Source organism: Rhamphochromis longiceps, linkage group LG11, assembly GCF_057381845.1.
Source record: "Rhamphochromis longiceps isolate RC_006_pf linkage group LG11, R_longiceps_female_GT1.1, whole genome shotgun sequence".
Classification (NCBI taxonomy): Eukaryota; Metazoa; Chordata; class Actinopteri; order Cichliformes; family Cichlidae; genus Rhamphochromis; species Rhamphochromis longiceps.
The window spans coordinates 24,075,950-24,099,795 of NC_140567.1; the positions used below are offsets into that span (position 1 = coordinate 24,075,950).

General features: G+C 39.6%; 3 protein-coding genes across 4 annotated transcripts; 2 read left to right on the forward strand and 1 right to left on the reverse strand.

Annotated features, from left to right (window-relative positions):
* Positions 1-1,673: 1,673 nt before the first annotated feature.
* ndufa3 (NADH:ubiquinone oxidoreductase subunit A3) lies at positions 1,674-4,828 on the reverse strand. The gene is made up of 4 exons (XM_085423101.1): positions 4,705-4,828; positions 4,376-4,450; positions 1,946-2,023; positions 1,674-1,848 (listed from the first exon to the last, which is right to left on the reverse strand). The coding sequence occupies exons 1-4, from the start codon at positions 4,745-4,747 to the stop codon at positions 1,757-1,759; spliced, it is 288 nt and encodes a 95-aa protein (XP_085279227.1). The 5' UTR covers positions 4,748-4,828; the 3' UTR covers positions 1,674-1,756.
* Positions 4,806-10,120, forward strand: tfpt (TCF3 (E2A) fusion partner). Its single transcript, XM_085423100.1, has 7 exons — positions 4,806-4,996; positions 5,548-5,649; positions 6,390-6,512; positions 7,432-7,502; positions 7,598-7,667; positions 9,403-9,561; positions 9,661-10,120. The coding sequence occupies exons 2-7, from the start codon at positions 5,548-5,550 to the stop codon at positions 9,733-9,735; spliced, it is 600 nt and encodes a 199-aa protein (XP_085279226.1). The 5' UTR covers positions 4,806-4,996; the 3' UTR covers positions 9,736-10,120.
* Positions 10,121-12,414: 2,294 nt separating this feature from the next.
* cnot3a (CCR4-NOT transcription complex, subunit 3a) lies at positions 12,415-23,645 on the forward strand. 2 transcript variants are annotated; one of them, XM_085423102.1, is made up of 18 exons: positions 12,415-12,568; positions 13,182-13,252; positions 13,410-13,477; positions 13,570-13,644; positions 13,728-13,817; positions 13,943-14,071; positions 14,265-14,360; positions 14,491-14,710; positions 15,353-15,486; positions 15,714-15,770; positions 16,061-16,988; positions 17,079-17,184; positions 17,281-17,422; positions 19,093-19,201; positions 20,200-20,398; positions 21,670-21,802; positions 22,234-22,359; positions 22,445-23,645. In XM_085423102.1, exons 2-18 carry the CDS (start codon positions 13,228-13,230, stop codon positions 22,541-22,543), a joined length of 2,736 nt encoding a protein of 911 aa, XP_085279228.1. In that variant the 5' UTR covers positions 12,415-12,568; positions 13,182-13,227; the 3' UTR covers positions 22,544-23,645. The 2 variants fall into 2 exon arrangements, with proteins under 2 accessions (XP_085279228.1, XP_085279229.1); XM_085423103.1 differs by lacking the exon at positions 15,714-15,770.
* The last annotated feature ends 201 nt before the right edge of the window (positions 23,646-23,846 follow it).

Sequence of the window (23,846 nt, forward strand, 5' to 3'; positions counted from 1 at the left end):
CTGGAAAGTGCACAGCCGCTGGTAGAGAAATTCAGTCTTCAGCTCAGAGTGACTTACACAGAATGAGATACAATTGGTACAGAGTTTGGATACACAATGTCACTAATTCAAGTTGAATTTAACCTTTAAAAAGCAAATTATTTAGTCACAAATACATTTAAAGCAAGGAGGAGAGTTCTGAAATAATTGCATGTGAGATTAAACTCATTAAAAAATGTAAATAATGTAAAATGAACAGATAACGTTATTTAAGTTTCAAACCTACACTCATTGCCACTTATGGTACACCTGTTCAGGTGCTTGTTAGTGCAAATATCTCATCAGCCAATCACATGTCAGCAACTAAATACATTTAGGAACGCAGACATGATCAAAAGGACCTCCTGAAGTTCAAACCGAACATCCGAATGGGGAAAAAAGATGATTTAAGGGACTTTGAATGTGGCATGACTGTGAAAATGGCCAGACTCCTTTAAGCTGATAGTCAGGCAACAATAACTCAAATAACCACTACAACTGAGGTATGTAGAAGAGCATCTCTGTATCCACAAGACATCAAACCTAGAAGCTACGGCAGCAGAAGACCACACTGGGTGCCACTCCTGTGAGGAAAATAAGGTTACAGTATGCACAGGCCCACCACAAGTTAGACAATATGGTATTTGAAGAATATTATCTGGCCATGATAGAAACTGTGAGGTTTTCTGAGGAATATTTCCAGCAACTTGTTGAAACTGTGCCACAAAAGCTCTGAAAGAAAGCAAAAGGGGATCCAACCTGGCACAAGCACAGTGTACCTAATGAAGTGGTTAGTAGTTCCCCTGCACTTTAAATCAAAGCTGAACAACGTAGGCGAGAGCTGTCCCGTCACAACTCAAACACAAGTTCAGAACACTTCTGTTAGAATTGAAATGTTGTTCGACATTAGACACATTTATTTATACACTTTATCTGCAGAAAACAATGCATCTATTCAGACACTACTGAATATAACACTACTATGAATATTTCAGAGGAACAGACTTTATCTGGACTACTAATGCTTACATGTGAAATAAAAGGTCGATGAAACAAGCTTTTGCATGATTTGAAAAACTGAGATTTCTGCAGAGAACACACAGTTATATTGTTATTTAGTATATTCAAACTTTGTACAGGTGAGAAGAAATAAGAGATATTGAAAGATATTTTACAACCTACTTCATGTTTTCACTAAAAAAAAACAAAAAAACAAAAAAACAAAAAACAAAAAACAGGGGGTATCCATCCATGAGGGGTGCGAGCAGAATTAAAGCTGGTATGAAAATAATTTTTTATACCAGCCTTAATCTGATTACAGCTTCTTATTTTTAAACTAAGCCACCTCTGAAGGATCAGAACTGTGTTGAAGCTTAGTTTCAAAACAAAAATCTTAACCCTGAGTAACTTTTAACTGAGAAAAAAACTGTTTCACATGTATGTATGTTTGAGAGGTAAAGGTGTAGATCAAACTTAAAGCAACTTAAACTGTGACTGATCAACTCTGCTTCGATTTCACAGCAAAATACTTATTAATGCTGTTACTGATTACAGGCTTTGTTATTAATTAATTCAACAGAACCAATTAGACACTGTTGCTATAGTTTGCACATCATTAACCTAAATGCACTGAAATAATACAGATGAAACAAAAGTAGAATTAAATAGAATCTTTATTGTTGGACACAGACATTGGAGGCAACTATTTAGACAGATATTAACATGAGAAAATCTGAAGTTATAGATTTTTGATCCAATCCAAGTTTCTTCCTTTTGGTTCACGTGGATGAGCTGGAATGTCGGGCATGTTTCCATCATCTCGCACGGGAACTGTGAAGAGAAAATAAGGTAGGAGTTTTAGGATGCTGAAACGTCAGCTTTCAATTACACTCGAACCTGCTGTGACATAAAGATCGCCAGTGTTTACCTGGGTAGTTGTACGGCACAGCTGCGTTCAACATTGCTGTATATTTTGTAAGTGGGCTGATGAACGGAAGAATGGCACCTGAGAAAAGACATTTGAACACATATGGCATTACACTCACAGTTCACTGTGCCTCTATAGGCCAATTGAGAATAATTGAATCATTGCACAAGGTGCACAGTCATACAGAAACATAATAAACACAGATAGCAACGACTCTGACTGGCATGGCTTTAAGTGTCAATATAAAGTTACTCATTTAAAATGCTGATTTATGAAAATTCAGACCAAAAGATTTTGGAGCCCTCTGACCAAAAACTGTTTGATGTTAACTTGTCCGGCATTTTGGACAAGTTTCATTAAGAAACTGTATACACACTCCTCCCTCATTGAATTGCTTTGTTTAGATTCTTTAGCTTACTAATTTTCTCCAGTTTGAAACGAAATAATAATGCAGAAGAAGTGATTTCATGTTAGTTTTCACAACAAATTCCTCCATGACTCAAACATCCACATATCTACTACTGTGGAATCAGCAAAGACGCCTCAAATCGCTGGTCGTTGAATAACACGAGTAACCAAAGCCAACTGTCTGCAGTACATGAAGCAGAGTAACATAACAGGCGGGCAGATGGTGATGCCAAGTTAGCCGAGATTTTAGAGTCAAGCTGCCAAATAATTTCTTAAATACACTGCTGGAAAGTTCATGGGCAATGACATTGTTATTTTCTGATTATAACCTAATTTGATATTGGCCACAAAAATTCAGTAAATTCTGTATTGTGTTGTTAAATAATGTATTTATATCGAACTTTTCTACACCTACTTACCACACAAAGCACTTCAATCTACAAGTTACATGTTATCCAAATAGCACTGTATTCCATAAACTTTAAGCATATAGCTGCTAGAGGTGGGAATCACCATACAACTCACGATACGATATTATCACAATACTTAACGCACGATACGATATTATTGCAATTTTTTAAAAATATTTTGCGATATTCATATTCTGTACATAAAGGTAAACTTTATCAATATTCATTTTATCTAATATCAAAGTCTCGCACTCAGTCTTTCTCTCATTTCAGTTTTATTGTTGACAAACTGAACGGTTTGTATTACAGTCTAGTTCAAATTAACTGAGTGCAACCATCTGGTACAATTATAGCTATTCTGAACTATGCAATTTATGAAAACTATGCAGCCCATTCAGCAACTGACAGATTTGAAAGTAAATGAAAACAAAATATAATTTTACATTAAATAAAAAAGTTTTAAACTTAATTAAAATAAAACATGTCTTAAATTAAAATAAGTAAACTGTCATGTTTATTGCTGCCAAAAAAAAGTTAAACACATTTGGACAGTGAAGGAATGTCAGGATTCTTGCTCAGAAAAAGGATCAACATGCTCTGAAGTCAGAGCACAAAAACCTTTTTATCGATTTCTGCTGTCCCTGTATCGATACATTATTAGCAAACAAAATATCACGATACTACACAGTATCGATTTTTCCCCCCACCCCTAATAGCTGCCCCACATCCACAGCCAGTTTCAAACCACCAACATGCATAAAAGTTTCAACTGTGAGAGGACGCTGGAACACAGCAAGGCTCGCTGGTGAAGTACACCATCGTGCCACCTCTATACAAGCAATGTAGGATCGCTCGATGCCACTCTCTCTCTCGTTTGCAGGTGGTTCAAAATGCAGCCGCTCGACTCTTAACTTGTACAAAGAAAAGGCAGAATATCAGTCCTGTTTTAATCCATAGATTACCTCCACAATATATTACAGATCTTTTAACTCCAGGTCACTGAGGTCATCATCACAACAACTTCTTTCATAAAAATTAAAAGTGATTGGGTTTTTGCTGTGTTTGCCCCCCCTGGCTCTGGAATAGTCTGCTACCCCACATAAGAAGCTGTTCGACAATAAACTGTTTTAAATCAGCTCTAAAAGATCGAAGCTCTATCTACTTTAAATTGCCTTTTGTCAAGTGTGAGGTGACTCGTGGATTTTAATTGGGTTCTTGAGACCTGGATTACAAGTGACTGTGCCTTTAAAGCACTTTGGTCAACTACTGTTGTTTTAACACGTGCAATATAAATAAAAGGACTTGACACACAAAGACTATAACGTGCTTATTTGTTTTCTTTATTCGGTCTTTCCATGCTGGACATATAAATCGTATACTCAGTTAAATTAAACTGAACACAAGACAGCTACGCTGATGTAAGTCTACGAAAGCGGATTATTGTGAGACGTATAGCTAGCAATCTTCTGATTAATATTTCATGTTGCCACACTGTCATTCATCGGCGTTGCAGAACTGCCATTGTATGTTATTTAAAGCTATGCTCTCTCTCTCTCTCTCTTTCTCTCTCGCTGCACCACTCTCACAGATTTCTAACAGGTTGGCGACTTACCAACCAGTCCAATTCCACAAGAAGCCATGATAACCGGCTCCTTGTTCCACGCATTCCTCAGGAAAGCTCCGATTCCTGCAGACAGAAACCCACGGGCAGGTTAAAAACCGCACCGAGTGACAGGCTACGTACGGTTAACCAATGCTAGTTAATGTTAGCAACACATCCAAGGTCACATTTTTCGAACGAATACATCAGAACTAAAGTATTTCTAAGATCCGGTTAGAGTAATTTTAAATATATAAGGTGTTTATCTGTACTATCCGAGGGTCCAAGTAAACCGAATTTCACTGATTAGAAGTCAAAAAGATGACAAAATATACACATACCCGCCATATTGTCTGGTGTAGTTTCCACCGAGCGAGTTCTCATGGGAAATGTAGTGACTGCTAAAAATGACGTATAATTCCTGCGCCCGCCGCACGAAAACAGAGAGGGAAACAGAGGATCCCTGGAAGCTTCGGGATTGATTTAAGTCAGCTATCATGCTATTAAACGGCCTTAGCTAAAGCTAAACAGAGAAAACGACACTGCACGCAGCTTGTGCTCAGGTTGATGATGACACTGGTCGAAGTGTCGCTTTAAACACACGTTAAAAACATCGTTTCGAGACTAACAAATGTAAGTACTATTAGACTAATGGATTGTTTTAGTACTAAACAATAATCAGGCGTGGTGACATCAGAAGTCTAAAACATGGGAAATTCTTGTTTTGAACTTTTCAGCCGTTTTTACTCCACTGGCAACCCCGACCACTATATCAGGCTTTTACTGACTCACAAACAGCTGTTGAGTTACTGTAATTACTATCCAGATCTCAGCATCGCGCAGTAAAATAGTAGATTTAAATTTTGTGTTATAAGTTTATATCGGCAAATAATGTGCAACTAAATCTTTAAGATAAGTGTAGCGGAGTAAATCCTGAGCACCTCCTTTGCTGCAGGTATTTCCGCTATAAAGTCAGAGGACAGCTGCTGTCCACGTGGGTCAATTTCAGTCACTTTGCTTCACATACAAACTGAGTGGTTGGTTAAAACACCATTGCTGGCGCTAGGCAGTGAGGCCGTTGAATCCTATTTGCCCAGTGTATTTGCTAGTATTTCTTCTTGATGAATGACTCATAACCGCTGCACAGGCTGTTTACATTAACAGAGAAACTTCTTTCCCTCCAGATGATGGAGGATTTTTCTGGCTTGGCTCTGCCTCCTTTATTTGGAGGTCACATCCTGGAAGCAGAACTGGAGCCTGGTGGTGTGGAGCTGGGACCGGGAGAGGTAATTTTATTGATCTTTATAAAGGTGCTTGTCATGTTAGCACACATGGTAACACTTAGTTAGTTTGCCAATTAATACAAATTCACAGCTCATTTAACCAAGTCTCCAATGTTGCCAGCAGATATGAATCAGTACACTGATGCAGAATTTATATAATATAATAGTAATGCTGGTCTTAAAAACCTTTAAATGAAGAAACACCAGTCATTATATTTGTTTAAACAAGACACTCATCCTTCACAGACATTTACTCCATTTTTTTCTGTCTTCTTTTTTGGTTCAGGAGTTTAGCTTTTTTAGTTTTCTCCATCTTTTCCCTTAGAAATGAGACTACATTAGTACTCAGAGAGCTGACCTTCTCCCTATGAACTTCGATCCTCTGTGACACAGATCTCATGCATGAAAATGTCACTGAATAGCTGCTACTTTACACATCATTGCCCCCTCTCCTTTCCCATTAGAATTTTTAGAATATGGGGAGTTTGGCTCAAAGCACATGGTTACACTCCCATGTGCTACCCACATTTACATGTATTGGAGATTAATCTTTCTAATTCATTATACACTGCATAGCAGTTTTTATTTCCTAGCTCTTGCTGAATAATGTGGCTATAATAAGATGACTTTCTGCTTGACTTGGGTTTTGCTTTGAAACATTGAACAGGTAAAAGTGTTTTCTTGTGAGAACAAACAATGTGATGCCAGACACAAAACAGAATCCTGCTTTTGTATTTGTTTAGGTGGAGCTGGGTCCAGGAGGCACCGAGCTGCTTGAGAGCACAACACAAGAAGATGAAGAAAAAAGAGCTCTTGACAAAAGGAAATATGTGGCTCTGAGCAGGAAATGTAAAGAAATTGAACAGGTGTGTGTTATGGTAAAAAAAAAAATGATACGTGAATAATAAAAATGACCAGATCAACACCACTGAAACAAAGCTTCACACAGCAGTGCTGCAAACACACGCAGGTACACAGCCCTCCCCTCACTAGCAGCTAAACAACACTTTGAGGTGTCAGTAGAACTCCAGTTTCAACAACACTGAAGTATTAAAATGTTATGATAAACATTAACCTGGCTGGTACATTACTGTTATATTATTATCTAATAGCCACATTATCTATCTATCTGTTAAGTTATTATTAAGGTAGTGACTATGGCTAATAATAAAACTTTGTTAGGGCTAGGCAGCAAACCGTACCAGTCCTGCCCATAACATGTGATGTTAATGGAGGGTGTTCATTTAAAAGTAACACATTACTTTTATCTAAAAAGTGTTACATTGTGTTGTTAAGTGCCAGATTGAGTCAGAGGGAAGTGTATCGGCAGCTAGACCAAAACGGCTGACAGAAACATTAATGAATCTATTTGATCAGCAGTGAAAGTCATGAGAAGCACAGCAGTGACTCACACAACCTAAAATATTGTTTGTTTGGTTTTTTTATATAATATAAAAAAACTGCTCTCATTGATGTTATTGTTTTTTTTATTGTTTTAATCTTCAGAAATAATGCCTTCTTTTTTTTTTTATTATTATTTCTTCTTTTTTTTACTAGTAATAGTAGTAGCTTCGAACATAGTATTGAGTATTCAGTGTTTTCCTGAGTATCTGTATCAAGTTTAAATTCTAGTATCTAGTAAATGGTTTGTGCGACCTTACATCGCACAGGCCTGACTTCTGATTCAACTGCAATTATTTCAATAAGGTTTCTGAATATTCTCCTGCTGCTTTAATATTCTGATATATCAGTTCATCATTGATCCAACACATGCACTTTGTTCAGGTAAATCAGAAGATCCTGGGTCGCCTTCACCAAGTGCAAAGAATTACTCGACGTCTGAAGAAAGAAAGGAGGTATAAACTGTCATTATAATAACTGAAGATTTTGTATGTTTTCTGAGAAGTTGCTCACTTTATGGCTCATCTGTGGGTTGTGTTAACTCTCACAGATTCCTCATGAAGACCTTAGATGCTCACGGGGATGACTACAGAAACGCTCAGCTCACTATACTGCTTGAGGTAAGGATTACCAAACATGGGTGGATATCAAAGACAATATAAAAGATGGAAGTAGCTTCTGCGTATGAAAAGTGAAGCCAACGCATTAGTGCAGGGTTAGGGAACTCCAGGCCTCGAGAGCCGGTGTCCTGCAAGTTTTAGATGTGTCCTTGATCCAACACAGCTGATTTAAATGGCTAAATTACCTCCTCAAAATATCCTGAAGGCTGTATCCCAATTCAGGGTCTGCAGTCTTAAAGTACGCAGCCTTAACGGTCCACAAGGGCCGCATACTCAAAGACCGCTAAGGCCGAAGTGACAGGCTTGTGAAATGGGACGGTCTAGCCTCCGTTGTGCTGCCCAGGTTGCCTAGCAACCATGACACTAACAGCTGTAAACATTTCATACAGCATTATTTGACAGAAATGAAGGAGAAAAGGTTTTGTTCATTTGTTTGTTTCTACATGAGCTTTGATTTGATAAGTATCTGAGGCTGACTGTGAAATCATGATTATTGGGCTTCACTTCTGTACTGAACAGTCATTTAAGATTAGCTAGTAAATAACAATTAGCTCATGTTGTTCATGAGACTAAAGTCATCTCACTTTGGTAATGTAAATATAATATGGCCAATATTAAAGTTATAATTTCAATCATTATTAGTTATTACAGCAGTGAATGAACTCTGTTTCAAATACTGAGCTTCAGTAAAGATTCAAGCTGCATTTATTTATATTATTTATATTTCCTGTCACCTTAAATCTTCACTCAAAGACAGGTTTCTTTGACACTGTATATATAACTGTGTTATATATATGAGAGACACATATTGTTCTTTTAATATGTTGGCATTACTAAATTTGTCTCAGTGCTTAATTTAAATATCCATAAAATCATCACATTCTCTATAAGATTAAGGTCAGCTATTGAACGGCATATATTAAGTAAAGGCTTTAAAACCAAGTTAGTACAAATGTCACTAATGTCACATAACTTTGCCGACATGTGGCCAACAGTAATGTTTTAATGTTCTTCGTTATTAAACATTCGCACATAAATAAGTGACATCATATTCAGTACTTACTTTTAAAAGTTTACTCTCCGGCCGCTCCTCTTCTGCCGTTTTTTTTTGTTTGTTTTTTCCAGCAAAATTATCCACACCCACCGCCGCGCTATGCATTCTGGGATATTTTGGGCCACGAAGTCTACACCACCACATCCTTAAAATTCAGTGAAATGAAGGACGCATTTGAGGGACGCATTTTGAGCAGCCTTTGAATTGGAACAGTCTTCGTCGCATCGCTGTGACGCAATTGGCCTTAAAATGCGGCCTTTAAGGCTGCAGACCCTGAATTGGGATACAACCGAAGTTCTCCACAGGCCTGGTACTAATCATTTGATTCAGGTGTGTTGACCCAGGGTGAGATCTAAAACCTGCAGGACACTGACTCCCGAGGCCTGGAGTTCCCTACCCCTGCGTTAGTGCCTTAAACCTTCTTTTTAATGGATACCAAAGCGCAACTTCTCTGGGTCCAAAAAGACTTACTGTATAGAAGTGTATGGGAAAATAACCTGTGGCTCCCTCATTCTGTGAAACCTTTCCTGATGTTGGTAGTTTCAGGCCAGGGCAGTAGGCAGGGTTTTCCTTCAGCTTTCTGTTTGTATTAGTTCTTCTGCTTTTGCTTGCTAAACTTTGAAAGGTCCTACAGAGATAGTTATGAATACTATTTTGTTTTTCCCCTTGCCTTTGTTTCAGGATGAATCTGGAGCCCATTTGGAGCCGGCTGCTGCAGCGGAGGATGAAAAGCTCAACGGTGTTTCCGGTTCCACTCCATCTGCAGCATCACATCATGTGGCTGGGACAAAGAAAAAGAGGCATCGAATTCCTCGTCAAGAAAAGGATAAAGAGCCACAGGTGAGTAAAGCTCTTTCCTGATCAGATGCTGCCTGTGGACGTTTAACTGTGGGTATGTTAAAATGCTGGTAGTCCAAATCACGGACCTTCTTTTCTCAGATCGACCCGGAGATGTCGGCGTTGGCAGAGTCACAGTTTGGAGAAATGTCCAGCCCGACCTCACTGTCTCATTGATCAAACCGCTGTCCTGGATATCACGATGATGGTGACTAGGATAAGAGCACCCAGTTTCCAGGACTGTTTAAAACACTGCCTTACTTGAGTCAATCTTTGTAATGTTGTGGTTTCACTTGAATATTGTGAACAGATTGAGTTCATGTAACACGAGATGTTATTCACCTTATATATGTGTATATTTGTTTTGTATATACGAGGTTATGTTTTTACAGTTGACAGTTGATGGCAACATATTTATGACAAGCACGTGATGCTGAAAACATGATTTGATAAATATTTGACGTATTAGATGAATATGACAGGGTATTACTATCATTACTTGAGTTAGGATTTTATCCGAGTAAGCAGATGGACTCGTCGTCATATTAAACTTTTACACTGTGCTGTTTGGGTTTACTTTTCTGTGATTTTGTTTTTTCCCTCTTTTTTGTATTCACTCATCTGCCTTCACATGCTCATGGACTTAATGTGGCATCTCATTCTTAATCGATAGGGTTTGACATGATTTCACCCCACCTTGTGAAGCTATAACTGCTTCCGCTATTCTGGGAAGGCTTTCCACAAGGTTTAGGAACGTGTTTATCCAAATTTTTGGCCGTTTTTCCTGAAGCACATTTGCGAAGTCGGACACTGATGTTGGACGAGAAGGCCTGGCTCGCAGTCTCTGCTCTGATTCATCCCAAAGATGAATGCCATGAGGTCAGTCAGGCCAGTCAAGTTCTTCCACACCAAGCTCGCTCATCCATGTCTTTATGGACCTCGCTTTGTGCACTGGTGCACAGTCATGTTGGAATAGCAAGGGACCATCCTTAAATTGTTCCCACAAAGTTTAGAGCATGAAACTGTCCAAAATGTCTTGGTATGCTGAAGTATTAAGAGTTCCCTTCACTGGAACTAAGGAGCCAAGGCCAGTTCCTGAAAATCAACCCCATCACCTATATGGAAAGCTTTTACACAAATATTATGCCTGAATAACAAGTTTCAGTTACAGTTTGTTTCTGTGTTAAAATAAAAAATAAAAAAAAAATGCTAGAGCAGTCAATTTGACATTTATTCATCTTTTTAATACTGTTAACCCCCCCCCCCCCCCCCCCCCCAAAAAAAAAAATAGATATAGGTATGAGAGTGAGAGAGATGTTAAATATGACATAAAAAAAACGTACATTTAAAATAAACATTACACAATACACTTACCTACCCCTTCATTTGGCACACAGTGCTTTCCTTTAGATCTGTCTTAATTCTTTGTGGCATAGATTCAGCAAGGCGCTAAGAACATTCTTCACAGATTCTGGTCTTTGTTGACAAGATGGCATCACACAGTTGCTGCAAATTTGTAGGCTGCGCATCCATGATGCAAATCTCTGCGGAGGACATTTGAATACAGTGAACATTGTCATGTTCAAGAAACTAGTTTCAGATGATCTGAGCTATGTGACATGGTGCACTATCCTGCTGGAAGCAGTCATCAGAAGATGGGTACACTGTGGGCATAAAGGGATGGACGTGGTCAGCAACAATCCTCAGGTAGGCTGTGGCGTTTAAATGATGGCCCAAAATGTGCCACGAAAACATCTTCCACACCTTTACACCAGCAGCAGCCTGAACCATTGATAAAAGCCTGGGTGGATTTGTGTTTTGATGTTGTTTATGCCAAATTCTGATTCTATGATCCAAATATTGAAACATCAAACCGGATAGTGTTTTTCCAATTGTCTGTAATCCATTTTTGGTTAACCTGGTGTTCTGTTGCTGTAGCCCATCTGCTTCAATGTTTGACATTCTTTGTATTTATATATGCTCTTCTGCATATATAAGGGTGGCCTGATGTCAGTCTTTAAAAGGAACTGCACAACATTGTTATTCCTTGTCCCCGTCCCCTATCCTGAGACTAAGTCCAACACTGTGACTTGCTCTGCAGGACATGCACTTTTCTAAAGTCTGGCTTTTGCCCAATGCATGTGAATTGTAGTCAAAGAAAGACTAGCCTGTCTAATTCTATACTAATTAGTAAAAGATACCCAGACATCACGAGCATATCAGATTTTGGAGAAAACTGCCACAAAGAAAATGAAGTGGCACTATATTTTCAGAGATAGAAATGTTGTCTTTATTGTTATTATTATTATTATTATTACTTTATACTAGTTATTTTTCTGTTTCATACATGAGAAAATATGTTATGGAGTGACACAGTATATGTGTGTCATAATTGGCTAACATTTGTTAATATTTTTAGGTGTGGCTAAATAACGGCACGCCAATCTATGGATTTGATTTTGTGACAAATATCAACATGATATTTGTCACAAAACATTTAGCATATTTCTGTTTTATTTCAGCATATCTTTTAAGTTTTGGTTGTTTGTTTATATTAAATCCTTTACATTGCAACATTCTAACTAGTGTTAAGAAATTAAATTAAAAATACATTTTCAAATAACGAAACGAGGTATACAATTTCCACACAATGAAGTTATAAGTTCGTAAAAAAAACAAAAAAACAATTTAAATGTAGAAATTTGCATTTTTGTGAACCTCGGGTGGTTTTGTGTCGATCATCGATCGTCACTTCGCTGAGCCAATGGCTGGTTCTCGTTCCAGCGGATGTTTCGCAATGACAGGCGTGAGATATATCCAATCAGAGTTTATAGATTGGATTTAGGGCGGGATCCCAGCAAGGAGGTGGGATTTTAGCTACCGTCCATCTTCAGCTACATTACAGTGAGCGAGCTTGTCGAAAAGAAAACACAATTTGGAAGTAAAGAAGACTTTCTGGAATTAGTTTTGGCTCTATTTGAAAAAAGACAAACGAAATCCCATACCCTAGGTAAATGTCGTGCACAAGTATAAATCTAGATTGTCGGCTTGACCCAGTATCCCTTTTTCCTAAATCTGACTAGCTGGCAAGCTAAGCTGCTAACTAGCATTTTATGCATTAGCTAGCATGTTAGAGATTGGAACGGATTCTGTTATTATTGTGCCTTTCACAACGCAAAACCACAATATAAAGACTGTGCTGGACCCCAAATTAATAATGCATGAATATGAAGTTGTTCTGTCAGCATGCACCGGGGCAGTTCCAGGAAACGGGTCGGTTAGGAACCGAGCGAGGTGGAGAGGCTAAGCTACTGGCTAGTATTAACGTTAGCTGAGTAGCGTTAGCGTGCTAGGTGGCTAAATTTAGCTGACAACCATGTCACTTGTGTTGGAAATATTAGCAAGGTGATATATGACAATACTAGGATGGAGAAGTGGCCATAGAAAACTTTATTTTCATTGAGCGTGCTTAAATTCTGAAGCTGTGGTGTTATTTAGCTGCTAACGTCAGCCGGGTAGCTAGATGGAGTTAATGTCAGGTTCACTGTGGAAAGCGATGTAACGATTCCTCTTTTGGAGGGATTTTTGTTTGTATTGACACACGCTTCGATTTCTTCACCCAGATAACTTCGTGACAGACGGAATGTGGACATTGTCGTAGTCAGAGCCATGGCTGACAAGAGAAAACTTCAAGGTAAAAGAAACTGTCTTCAGTTATGTTGCACAATATGAATCACGTTGTAGGGTCTGCTGGTGTACAGGAAACTTTATTTCCTCTTGCATGCTCTTACTGTTTTGAAAGAGTTTATAAGGTCTTTTGGTAATGCATCATATTTTTTGAATTTGTGCAGGTGAAATCGATAGATGTTTGAAAAAAGTAGCTGAAGGTGTAGAACAGTTTGAAGATATCTGGCAGAAGGTAAGAGATTCTTCCATTCTGTATTTATTTGTCTATTTAGTAACTAATGAGGAAAAGACACACAGTATCTAAATGATTTGTTTACATTTTAGCTCCACAATGCAGCCAATGCAAATCAGAAGGAAAAATATGAGGCTGACCTCAAGAAAGAGATTAAAAAACTTCAGGTAAGAAAGCTTAACAATGACCATGTAAGTATTCAAAATTAGCTATGTGATTTTTAAAATGCTCACCATCTGTGCTCTTTCAGCGATTGAGAGATCAAATAAAAACATGGGTGGCCTCAAACGAGATCAAGGACAAAAGGCAGCTAGTTGAGAACCGCAAACTTATAGAAACGGTATGGATCTTCACAAGTGTACTTTAAAAAAAAAAGTGTTGCATTTATATTATGTATAACTAAAGTGCATTGTTACATCAGACCTGAAGTAATTAACAGCTAATTGGATCTTTTTTTTTCTTTAGCAAATGGAGCGGTTCAAGGTGGTGGAACGTGAAACAAAAACAAAAGCCTACTCTAAAGAAGGCTTGGGGCTTGCTCAGAAAGTGGATCCAGCTCAGAGGGAAAAGGAGGAAACAGGACAGTGGCTAACAGTAAATACATTTATGTTTTACCTATGCTTCTGTGCGTGATTTTTTTTTTAAAACATTTCTTTGGAAAAGGCATAGACAAAAAACTTAACAACGTAACAATTGTATCAAATCAACCACAGATATTCCCAAAACATGGTTAAATTAATAAGATCTGAAAAAATTAACACTCTTTTTTTTTTTTTCTCATCTGCAGAATACAATAGACACTCTAAATATGCAGGTGGATCAGTTTGAAAGTGAAGTGGAATCTCTTTCAGTTCAAACAAGAAAGAAGAAGGGTGATAAAGAGGTGAGTCATCCCATGTTACTCTCTGAAAGGATGTCTGTTTCTAAACTGTCTGGTTAAATTTTAACTGTCTGTTAAATTTTTGGTTAATATATCCTAACATACATACACACTTGTTTTTTTTGTCTTGTAGAAGCAAGATCGTATTGATGAGCTCAAGCGGTTGATTGAGAGACATCGATTCCACATTCGAATGTTGGAGACCATTTTACGAATGCTGGACAATGACTCCGTGCCAGTGGATGCAATCCAAAAGATCAAGGATGATGTTGAATATTACATTGACTCCTCTCAAGATCCAGACTTTGAGGAAAATGAGTTCCTGTACGATGACTTAGATCTGGAAGACATCCGTAAGTAGAGCACTGTCTAGTGTGCGAGTGTTCGGTTAAGTTTTGCTGCTCTTGCTTTACGATACCAGAAATTCTCACTTCATTAATGTAAACCAGCAGTTACCTGTTGGTTCAAAGATGTTATGATGCCACCTGCCACTTACCTGGGGTGCAGCTCTGGTAGATTAGCCCCTCTCTCTCTGCACTGGGAAGTTTTGTACAAAGTAAGATAGATGAACCAGCACAGCTCCATTGTAATTGGATGTAGAAAGTGATTATATGTTAGCTGTGTCAGAGTAAACTGATACACTCTGACTCAAATGAAGTGATGAGAAAATGGACGTTAACCTGCTGGTAATACTTGGTTGGTCCCACTCAGCAAACTAATCTGCATGCGTGCATGTTGTACACAACACAAAGTGCCACACAGTTCAGTGGCATTTAAACCACGTTTTGATTAGTAAACAGTGTCACATAGCACAGCCATGGTTTCACCAAATCCATCAGTTCCTGCAGTGTTTTGAATGTTTTCATATTGTTTCCTTCCTTTTGGGCAACTAGTCTGTTCTTTCTTCTTGTTTCAATGACTTAGTAAAATAGTTGTCATGTTGATGTCATGACGATATCTGATGCTTATCTTTATGTCCTACTCTTCTGTTGTAGCTGCAGCATTAGTTGCAACTTCACCATCGGGCCAGGGCAACGTGGAAGATGAGGTGTATCTCCACTCTAGTAGCACTCCCACTTCCACCACCTCTTCTTCACCCATCCCTCCATCCCCAGCCACTTGCACTGCTGTGAGTTTGTGTCTTTTTTTTTTTATCATTAAAGTTTTGGTCCTGGTGTTAAAGGGATGTTGGATAGTTAAAGAACATTCTGACACAATTGTGCATATATGCCTGTCTCTTTAAGTTTGCACTTGGTTAACCCACCCACATTCCCCATTGTATTATAATCCACTGGCTAGTATGTTGAATCTACATTTCAAAAGTGGATTGTCATATCAAAGTATCTCCTCCTATAGGAGAATTCAGAGGACGATAAGAAAAGGGGACGGTCGACAGACAGTGAAGTTAGTCAGGTGAGAGGTTCGCATCTGTGCTGTGTCAGTAGATGAACAGTTTAGTGCAGTGCTCTTCATCCTTGGTCCTGGTGAGCCATGGTGGCTGAAGGGTTTTGGCCTCTCAGGCACTAAAATGGAGTTTCTCTGTGGGACCATGGTTGGAGACTTCTGATTTAGTTTTTTCCATTTCCTTCATATATGGGCCTCCATAGATCACAGTAAACTTTGCTCCTTATGCATTTTAGATCTCTGTTCATGCCCTCTGGTCAGTTTTACTTGAGATGCCTTCCTCTGATGTTTATTTCCAGTCACCTGTGAAGAACGGCACCCCATCCTTGTTATCCTCTTTCTCTTCTTCCACCACCTCTGGGTCCTCCTCATCCTCCTCCCTTGTGTCCATGGCGAGTGTTGTCGGAGGGATTCCTGCAGTGCCCACTAGCAGCAGTCTTATAGGAAGCTTCAGCAGTGCGGTGCAGCAACATCAGCATCAACCTGCACAACAGCAGCAGCAGAATTCTCAGCTGCCAAACCAGTCGCAGCAGCAGCAGCCACCTCAGACGAAACCCTCAGTCCCTTCAAACAACACCCCCAGCCCACCCAGCAACCCACTTCTCCCAACGTCTACTGCCCCCTCTCTTCCTACACCCAACACATCCACTTCATCAGCTCCCAATCCTCAGTCACAGTCCACATCTGGACCCACATCGGCATCCAGTTTGGGACTTGGGCTGGGCCTGGGATTGAGCAAAGTTGGCATGACTGGGACAAGCAGTGCCAATCAAATGCCAGGGCTAGGGATGGGTGGCCACCCCACTCCTTTAAACACAATGGCAGGGCTCATTTCGGGTTCAACACCTGCCCCCTATGCTCAGGCAGCAGCATCCGGAGGCTTGGGTTTGAGCAGCACCACTCAGTCAAGCATTTCAGCAGAGAGCAGCACTTCCATACCCACCTCTGGCTCCAGTGGAGTCACCACCAACGGGGCAGGAACAGGGCTTGGTTTGCTGGGTTCCAGTCCAGCCCACAACTCTCTGAGTGGGAATATTTTGGGTCTGGTTCCTGGGCAAAGTGTGGCCCCTGGTACCTCTCAGGTTCCCCCAAGTTCTGTCAGCTCTACTCCAGGAGTAGTTGGCATGATGGGAGGCAACGGAGGAAACGTTGGTGTGGTTGGAGGAGTAGGAGTGAATTCTGCTCCTGCTAGACCACCAAGTGGACTGAAGCAAAATGGAAGCACAAGTAGGTGGAAGTTTTGCGGTCCTTGAGTTCATTGTGAGATTTCTATAAAAGTTTTTTTTTTGCTCTAACGTGTCCTTCGCCTGCCTGCAGGTTACAGTGCTGTGGTGGCGGAGAGTTCCACAGAATCGGCTCTAAGCACACCGAACCAATCACAAAGCAGCCAACCCTCATCTCTCAGTTCCTCAACCAGTCAGCCGTAAGTTATTTCTCCTGAAACTTGACACGTTTCTTCTTGTTCTTGTCATGCTGGTTCTTAACTTTCTCGCCATTGTTCCCACCCCACCTTCTGCAGGATGGACAATGGTCCCAGTTTAATCAGCTCCATCACCCTGCCTCCCAGTTCTCCGTCCCCCTCGTTCTCAGACAGCACACCGGGTGGAGGGAGTCTTCTCAACGGGCCCCACTCCTTTTCACAGGCCTCTGAGGGGCTAAAGGTGAGCCATACCAACGAGGTTAAGTTTGAGCATGTAACATTGGCATCTTTAGCTTGGAGCATGGATGAACTTGCAGACTTGAATCAGCTAAAACAGGCTCCATTTGTGGAAGAAAAAACTTCAGAGGCTAAAATTAGTGACTGGGGTCATGCACACAATATATTTTATACAGGAATACCTTATTTAATGGCTCTGCTTTTGTTTACCATACATAAATGATTTCCTTTGTCTGTGAGATATTTTAAACTGTGTTAATGTAAATAGTTATCAGGTCTGATAAGTTGTCTTTTCTTTCTTTCTTTCTTTTTTTTTTTTTTAAATGAACCCAACTTATCTGTTAGTTAAGTTGTTTTCATTGTCACTTTGAGCTTCAAGGGTTGTGCAGCAGTAAGCAGTATAATGGGTCAGTTATTGATGTTTACTCTGAAACATTTCAGTGATTATAAGTGAAAAGTTATAGTAAAATATTGAAAAACAAAAAAAATATATTTGTTTTTGGGAATAAAAATGACCCACACACTGTTGAATCAGCCGTATCACACCAAGAATAATAGGCCATAGTGTCAGCAGGAGCATTACTAGGAGCACTTCCATCAATATTTTCTGATCAGGTCTGTCAGTTCAGCTCAACAGTGACCGCCCACTTTTTAAAGGCTCTGTTTCTGGAAGTGAATTTCCAGAAAAATCTTATATGAAAAAACGTTTAATCTGTGAACCAATCCAATCAGCTACGAGGTGAATTGTTATCATGTTAACACACAGTTGATTTCAAACAGATTTGTTGTTTGTATAGGAGCACACAGCAAGTCTGCTTTGGACGATTACAACATAGTGGCTCATAATCAAAATCAGAACTGGAGAATATGAATGATATGATTGATGTAGGAGCTCCTGAGGTCAGAAGATAACCAGCTAACTGAATTGTTTTTGAATTGAGACATTCCTGTCTGTGCTGGAATCCATAGTTTTTGCTGCTGAGTATAAAATTATTAAATTATCCCTGAGTGCCCACAAACCTCTGCTGATCACATTTATAACAAACACACACTTACTGTGTACTTACTCATGTTACTGCCAGAAAACACGCAGATCCTGACTTTTGTCTGTTTGGAGCCTTTCTGCTACAGGTAATAACCCCTATAAGCCTGATATGTGAAATAATTGCCAGAAAATTAAATTCCAAGCATTTTTTAAAATGGAGAGTTTATTGAACAATCTGACAAATTTGTTTAAAAATGTATTCGATTTTACATTTTTAAATTTGTTTCTTAAATTTTTTTTAAAAAATTTATTCTCCAATTTAATCTTTTTTTCAGGTGTAAAAAAAAAAAAAAAAAATCACACCGATGCTCTAAAGTCTCAAAAACTCACAAAAAACTGTGTGTATTAAATATGATAGACTAGGTGTTAAGGGGATGAATGCATACATTTAGACAGGCGCTCCTGTCTTTGAGCAGTGCAGCTGACAGAAAAACATCTTGTTCTTAAAAGTTTTATTAGTAGCTGATCTTTATTTAATATGTTGTTTGCTCTTCTAGTATTACTTTCTTCTAATGCTCCCATTCATCGTGCTTCTACTTTTAAGCTCCAGTAACTGTAGGCTGTTCCCAGTTTAATGTGACTTTTAGCTTCTGTGTGTTCACATTAATGGGGCCTTGTTCCCTCCTCAGGCACCTGAGCCTCTCAGCTCTCTGAAGGCGATGGCGGAGAGAGCAGCGCTGGGATCAGGCCTGGATGGCGAGATTTCCAACCTGCATATAACGGATAGAGGTCGAAACGGTCAGACCTTTTTTACCTTTTTTCAGCTCTTTATGATGAATAAGCAGATCACGCTTTTATGCTGCTTGCTGTTTTGTTTTTTTTAAATAATTGTACAGTAAAACATTCTTACACACTGCTCATGGTAACGTAAAGAGTTAAGCCTAAAGTGTAAAAAACTGATTTTTTATTTATTTATTTTTTTTACAAACTAAGTTATTATTTGTCTTTTATGAAGATAACAAACATTAGCTTGTTGCTGCCAGCTGTTTTTGTGAGGCAGGAGGTTTTTATGTGTGACATATTTAAGACATTTCCCTTTGTTCTGGTAACATTTAGTTTTCCTTTTAATGCCAGATTGTTACTGCTTCGTGAACATAATTATGAGTTTTGCTGCCAAAGTGTAGGAAGGAAAGTTCCTGTTTTGCTTCTTTCCAGCTTGGCATTTTTATGCTTCGATTCACAGAGGAGGCAGCCAGAAGTAGAAAAAAATCAGAGAGTTTAGAGCAGTCTGGAGCCTGAGTTATTGGCACATAGGGATTGCTTATCTTAAAACACACACACACATTTTCGTTCATTTGTTATCCTGTTTAGAGTGTCGGGGGTGGAGCCTATCCCCAGGGTCAACTGACCAACATTCATGCTCACACTCACAGTCATGGCCAATCAAAAATCACCCGCTAACATAACATGCAAGTCTGTGGACTGTGGGAAGAAGCCAGAGTACCTGGAAAGAGAGTGTAGAAAGGTCCAAACTTCAGGTCAAGGCCTTTTTTGATTCAAGCTACAACCATGAGGCTAGATTATGTCTGTAATTAGTTTACTGTTGGAATGTTCTTACTCTTATAAAAACAGAGTTGGTACAACTAAAGGAATAACCTTAAAACTTTACCTTCAGTTGCTCGCCCTGTCGTTAAGAGTCACATCTAACCATACCCCACACAGATGATGGGAAGTGAGGCATTGCTATGGCTTCTTGTGTAATTGAAGATAGCCGTTGCTTTTTCTGCATCCTGCAGATATCTTCTCTGGTTCATCTGCAGCACCTGGCACACCTGCCGCGCCTCAGCCGTCCGTGACAGAGGTCAACATCCCCCCATCGCTCGGTGTTTGTCCGCTGGGTCCAACCCCTCTCCCCAAAGACCAGCTCTACCAGCAGGCGATGCAGGAGTCGGCATGGACGCACATGCCCCACCCCTCTGACTCTGAGAGGATCAGGTGAGCCCATCACTTTTTTTTCCACAGTAATTTTGCAAATTTACTTTGATTAAATGAAAAATTTGCATTGTGTATGCATACTGCTCTGCTAAAAAAATATGTAGGATAGTTTAAAATTTGTCATAAAACCTGATTTTTTTTTTTCTTTTTTTAAAGCAAATTTGTTCTTAATCACTAGTTTTATTAAATTAAGAAATAATATAGTCCCCATTAGTCTCCAGAAGGGCAATAAATAAGTTTGTGCTTTAGGGCAAGCATACCTTATGTTTAAGTCAATATCATATAAATGTGCAGTGTTCTGCAGTTTCAAAAAATACTGTGCAAAGGTTTTAGGCAGGTGAGAAAACATGCTGTAAACAACGAATGCTTTCAAAAATGGAAGTGTTACTCATTTATTTTCATCAATTAACAAAATGCAGTGAATGAACAAAAGAGAAATCAAATCAATATTTGGTGTGACCACCCTTTGACTTCAAAACAGAATCGATTCTTGTAGGTTTTTTTGAAGGAACTTGGCTTGCACGTTGTTCCAAACATCTTGGAGAACTTGATATAGGCTTCCTCACATCCTTCTGTCTTTTCATGTAATCCCAGACGCATTCGATAATGTTGAGATCAGGGCTCTGTGGGGGCCATACCATCACTCCCAGTACTTCTTGTTCTTCTTTACACTGAAGATAGTTCTTAATGACTTTGGCTGTATGTTGGGGTCATCCTGCTGCAGAATACATTTGGGGCCAATAAACAATCATTTATATTTCTGAAAGCATTTTTTCACACCTGCCTAAAACTTTGGTACAGTACTGTATATCCGTGGTTGCACAAATTTTGGGGAAAAGAGCCCTTTGCGTTGCTCTGTGGCTTAAAAGTAAACGCTTTTCTGGTGACTTCATGGGCTCAGTTGCTAGTTTTCAGTTGTAATGAATAATTTATGAAGTTCATTTTTAAAATTTTTACTATTATTAGAGTCAGAAAGGAGAATTTATCCAGGGCATGCTCATTCGGTAATGAAGGGTCATACACCTGCTCGGCATGACCAGTTTCGGGGAGCAACTGGAGGCTTCGCAACGGAACCTCAATAAGCAAAAAGATGAACCTGTTGTACCTTAAAGTGTTTGTGACATCTGTTGACACTAATAGAAAGTTCTGAATATTCACGTGTGGTTTTGGGTAGTGTGGATGGAGTACTTTGTTAGAGCAGAAATGAGCACAGCTGAAGTATGCTTTGATCAGTGGCATTCATTAAAGAGTTTTCTGTTTCTGTCTTAAAGGCAATACCTGATGAGGAATCCATGTCCCACCTTGCCCTTCCATCATCAGGTCCCACCTCATCACTCTGACTCCATAGAGTTCTACCAGAGACTGTCCACAGAAACTCTCTTCTTCATCTTCTATTACCTGGAGGTAAACGCTCTCCATGTAAACTCACACGAATCGGTTTGATTGTTTGAGTTTGTAAACTTGGAGCTTTTTTCTATGATTTGGTTCCTTTTCACACAAAAAAACTCAAAGAAACCTCAGCGCGAACCAAAATGCATCGCGACAAACCATGTGAAAACTTTTAGTCAGCTTATTGGTTAGATGTGGGACGGGAGCAGAATGATTTGCTATATAAGGTGGAAAATTTACAATAATTTTACAGCTATAGTTTTGTTGCCCGTACTGACCGTTTTTGTGATCTGGACATCTATGGTGCACTGCCGCATCGCACAAAAAGTGCACGTGGATAATGAGAAGGACAGAGTTGAATTAAACGGACTAAACACCCTGAATGTCTTTTTTCTGTGATCTGTTAAAGTTTGTGAGCATAATGGTTTTATTGACTTCTCTCTCAGGGTACCAAGGCTCAGTATCTGTCTGCAAAGGCTCTGAAGAAACAGTCCTGGAGGTTTCACACCAAGTACATGATGTGGTTCCAGAGGCACGAGGAGCCCAAGACCATCACCGATGAGTTTGAACAGGTGTGGGTTCATCTCCGCACACCGATTTATGGTCATTGTGGTGTTGATTAAGGTTTTTATTCTTACCACTCTGCTGTTCCCTTAGGGCACTTACATTTACTTTGACTACGAGAAATGGGGCCAGAGAAAGAAGGAGGGGTTCACCTTCGAGTACAGGTACCTGGAAGACAGAGACCTGCAGTGACGGACGGACGGACGGACACAAAAGGACAGAAAAGACAAAATGTGCTGCTGTTGACATTCCGAGACTGAACTCCAAACTGTGGATAGAGATTGTGATGTGTAGTAGAAACCCTCTCCTGAGATTGGAGACTGGTGTCTGTATAGGCTGCATCTCAAATGTGAAGCCCTTGCTCCTCATGTAGTGCTTTGCTTTTGACCAAAGAAAATGCCCCGTGGGTCTGATCAAATGCATCGCGCTGCACAAGCTGGGAGGGTTCTCGTTGGAGATCTGCGTTTGTGCCTGTCTGTGTGCACACTCAGTATGTGGCATTAGGAAAGCCTACCCCATGCATGTTTCTCATGTTTAGTTGTCTTTTTTTTTTTTTCCCCCGTTTCAACACGATTCTCTGTACCACCTACCCGACATCAGCCTGGAAGCCTTTTGACTTGACACAAAACAGACTTTTGGATTTGATTAAGTAAACTGCCCATCTCGTATTTACTGTAATTTGGTGGTTTAGAATGGGGACGTACAGTGGACATTTAGTCATGGTGTGTAGGAATGGCTTCTTTTAAGATCCTACAATGCCTGTTAAATATGGTCACTATTGAAGATAGTGAGCGGTTATCAATAGTTTTATTGATATTGTCTTGGTCGATTTAAAACGCTGATTGAGAGTGACCACAGGGCCTCTCCCTGTGACAGGGAAAGAGTCCTTATTGGACATGGATTAAATTGCTATGCAATTGAACTGGTCTCTGACTCCCTCTCTTTACAAATAAAATGTTTTTAAGTTAACGTGTCAAGGAAAATGCATTATTATTGCGCCTTCATGTTTGTGACAAATTAATAAACTTGTAAACAACTCTTAAAGATAGGATTTGAGACATTAATCTACTTGATGTTTAATTTTCCCTCAGTGTGAAAAGGCCATGTTGAGCAGAGGGAAATGTACCTACACCCAGGTCACCTCTCATTTCCTCAAAAGTACACACAGCATTAGATAATAAATCTGGGTTTGGTTGGGTCAACTTCCCAGCTTTAGCCAAGGTTTTATTCTGTTGTTACTTTATCCCAGACTTCACTGAGTTCAGTTTACCACCTGATATTTCAGTGAAAGCCCTATACAGTGAATGTGCACTGACTAAACTGTTTACATGTAGAGTTGAAACAGAAATCCTAAAATTCAGGTGGTAAATTTAACTCGTGGGTTGAGTAGAAAGTGTCTCGTCTGCCGTGGTTGTTCCATTGTGTTAGCCCGAAGAACAGTAAGATTTAATCTGGGATGGGACGCATCCTACCTTTTCCTGGCAGTTTGAATGAG